The sequence below is a fragment of the Schistosoma haematobium genome, chromosome ZW (assembly GCF_000699445.3).
Source record: "Schistosoma haematobium chromosome ZW, whole genome shotgun sequence".
In the NCBI taxonomy this organism is placed as follows: Eukaryota; Metazoa; Platyhelminthes; class Trematoda; order Strigeidida; family Schistosomatidae; genus Schistosoma; species Schistosoma haematobium.
The window spans coordinates 48,226,855-48,229,489 of NC_067195.1; the positions used below are offsets into that span (position 1 = coordinate 48,226,855).

The 2,635-nt window shown below is 38.0% G+C and overlaps 1 protein-coding gene across 1 annotated transcript; it reads left to right on the forward strand.

The window, feature by feature from the left end:
• Positions 1 to 893: 893 nt before the first annotated feature.
• Positions 894 to 2,354, forward strand: UFL1_1 (E3 UFM1-protein ligase 1; the record flags this gene model as incomplete). The annotated part of the gene is made up of 1 exon (XM_051208668.1): positions 894 to 2,354. A coding segment is annotated over exon 1 (1,005 nt), but the record flags the coding sequence as incomplete, so codon positions are not given.
• Between the last annotated feature and the right edge of the window lie 281 nt (positions 2,355 to 2,635).

The following is a 2,635-nucleotide window of genomic DNA, read 5'->3' on the forward strand; positions in this document are numbered from 1 at the left end:
AACAGCTGGGATTAGTCATGTCGTTATGGTTTTTGGTGTCAGTTGGGGTCCGTATCTTATCCAAAGGTTTCTGATCTCCAGACTCATCTAGATCAACAGAGTGATCAGCCGTATATGGAGTAGTGTCATGCTTATTGTTCGTGTGTTTTAAACTATTTGCTGTGTTGTCAACTGTCTCTGGCTGATTATTAACTGTAACACTCCCATTCAATTCTTTCGCTTCACGTCTTCTTACACGACATTGACAGGGCGTAAGGTCTGGAGTGACTTATATTCTTGTATGGAATTAGTGAGCTAATATTCCTGCTCGAATCAATAAACTGCTTGGCATCGCTACAACAGCCAAACATAAACAGGAGGGGGCAAGTTGATCTGTCCGACTTTTTTCTAAGGCGGATGACTTTGAAGTTAACGTTCGGCATACCGCATGCTCTAAGGCAAATATCCCTTAACTTAGATGAGTGTGTGCGGTCGGGGAGGTTATACACAACTGCATTGAAGGAGGACATCACCATTTTCGTCACTTCTTCAATCACAAACTCCAAAATGCACTCGGCTTCAGTGAGTTGCTCAAGATTCCTGTCTGTGTCGAGGCCCCATATATGAGTGCGGGGTGCTGGTTGCTCACATTTGCTGTTAATTTCGGATAGAGATTTTTGTAGCTGTCGGATGTCACTACTATATCTATCAGTAGTTCGGTGTGTATGAGATGGACCACTGGACTCTTTAGTTCTTGAAATTTTAAATTTAGGCCCTGGTAGAACATACTGTCTAGTAGACGGTGCTGGGCTTTCGATGCACGTCGGTATAGTGTCTTGTATGTCAAACAGTCTTACCGTTGGCATACTGCACGTAGAGATAGAGGGGCTGTGATATGGAGAATCTGGTGATGATAGAGACATCCGTGTACAATACACATATTGTTCAGTAGCTAAATGTTCGACATTGTCAGGCACTGAGTCGTCAGTTATAGGGGATACAGATTTGGACCTTTTATTTGTCTTACAAGTTAGTGAAATTTCTCTTTTACTGGAGTTATTGGCCATGATTTGAGGATGGGTGAGCATAGTGCTCGTTAAATTAAATATAATATCTGGGTATTAGTCATTATTAAGTATTAACCTGGGTAATACTAGGATTAGAGACTATGAGTATATAATAAATTGTAGATCTATTTAAGACTTAAGTCTGCAATAGGTACAATACGAGCTCGTAATTGTCCGTCGAATAAAAAAAATTATTTTTATTTTTAGGGTAAGATGTACCCGATGTACAGGACAGGATGATAATCACAGTATAATACACCCTACAAAAGAGCAAGTCGAAGAATTCCTAAACCACGTGAAAAAATGTCACCACTTTCAGTTTTCTCAACTGATGGGCGATCATATTTAACTCGGAACGAGCTCGATAAGGAAATCCGAGATGAAGTTGAAGCACATTCTGGTAGAATTACACTTACAGAACTAGCATCAAATCTTGATGTGGATTTCGATATCATTGAATCAAGAGTCACTGAATTGATAACCTTAGATGCACAAAACAAATCGCCTTGTCGTTTGATCAGTATACCTAGTGAAGTTGTCAACAGTTCATATGTTCGACGCGTAGCTCATGAAATACTTGATCGACTAGAAGAGCATGGCCAGACTAGTATTGGTGAACTAACTGTCATCTTTAATCTGCCTACAACATTCTTATCGAGTATTATGCAAGAGTATCAAAGTACTTTATTTCATGTACATAAATATGGTGAGAAGTACTTTACAGATACTTTCCTTAATGCTACTAAGGCGAAAATTCGAGGTTATTTTACAGGTGTTATCCGTCCTGTTACTTTAAGTTCAGTTGCTTCAAAGCTTCAAGTTCCTGAAAATTTAATCAATAGTATTGTTAGGCTTTCTGTATTCGAGAAAGAAGCTCTATCACTCGGATTTAATTTCTCCGTTGCACATACCAAGATTTCTGATCTGTCGATAGATGCTCAATTTGAAAATCTTTATGATCAGTTGAACCCTCTTGTCCCAACCACCCTGGATAGGAAAAATTGGTTAAAGGTGAAATTGGTTGACGTTGCCCACCACTTTCACGGATCTCAAGTCAGACAAAGAAGTATTTTGACTCCTAAACATTCCGCTGCGTTAAAAAACCTCCAAAGTAGGTCAGATATTGTGATCCTCAGACCTGACAAAAGTTCTGGGGTGGTCGTTATCAATAAATGTGAATATAAAGACAAAATGTTATCTATACTGGGTGATCAAAGTAAATTCTTACAGGACGTTTCTTCTAATATTAATGTTAGAAAATTGGAATCCAGAGTGAAGTCCAATCTATTAAAGCTTCTTAAAATGAACGTCATAAACAACGAGGAGTTTAATATACTAAAACCCTCGGGTTCAGTTCTCCCGAATTTATATGGATTACCTAAAATTCATAAACCTAATATTCCATTACGACCAATTTTGTCTATGCGTGGTTCTCCCACACACGAGCTAGCTAAATGGTTAGTAAAACTGTTAAACCCTATTCGTACTAATCTATGTAAGTTCTCTTTAAAAGATACATTTGAACTAATTGACTTTCTTGGTGATATTAATATTAAAGATAAATCTTTGCATTCATTTGATGTAAACTC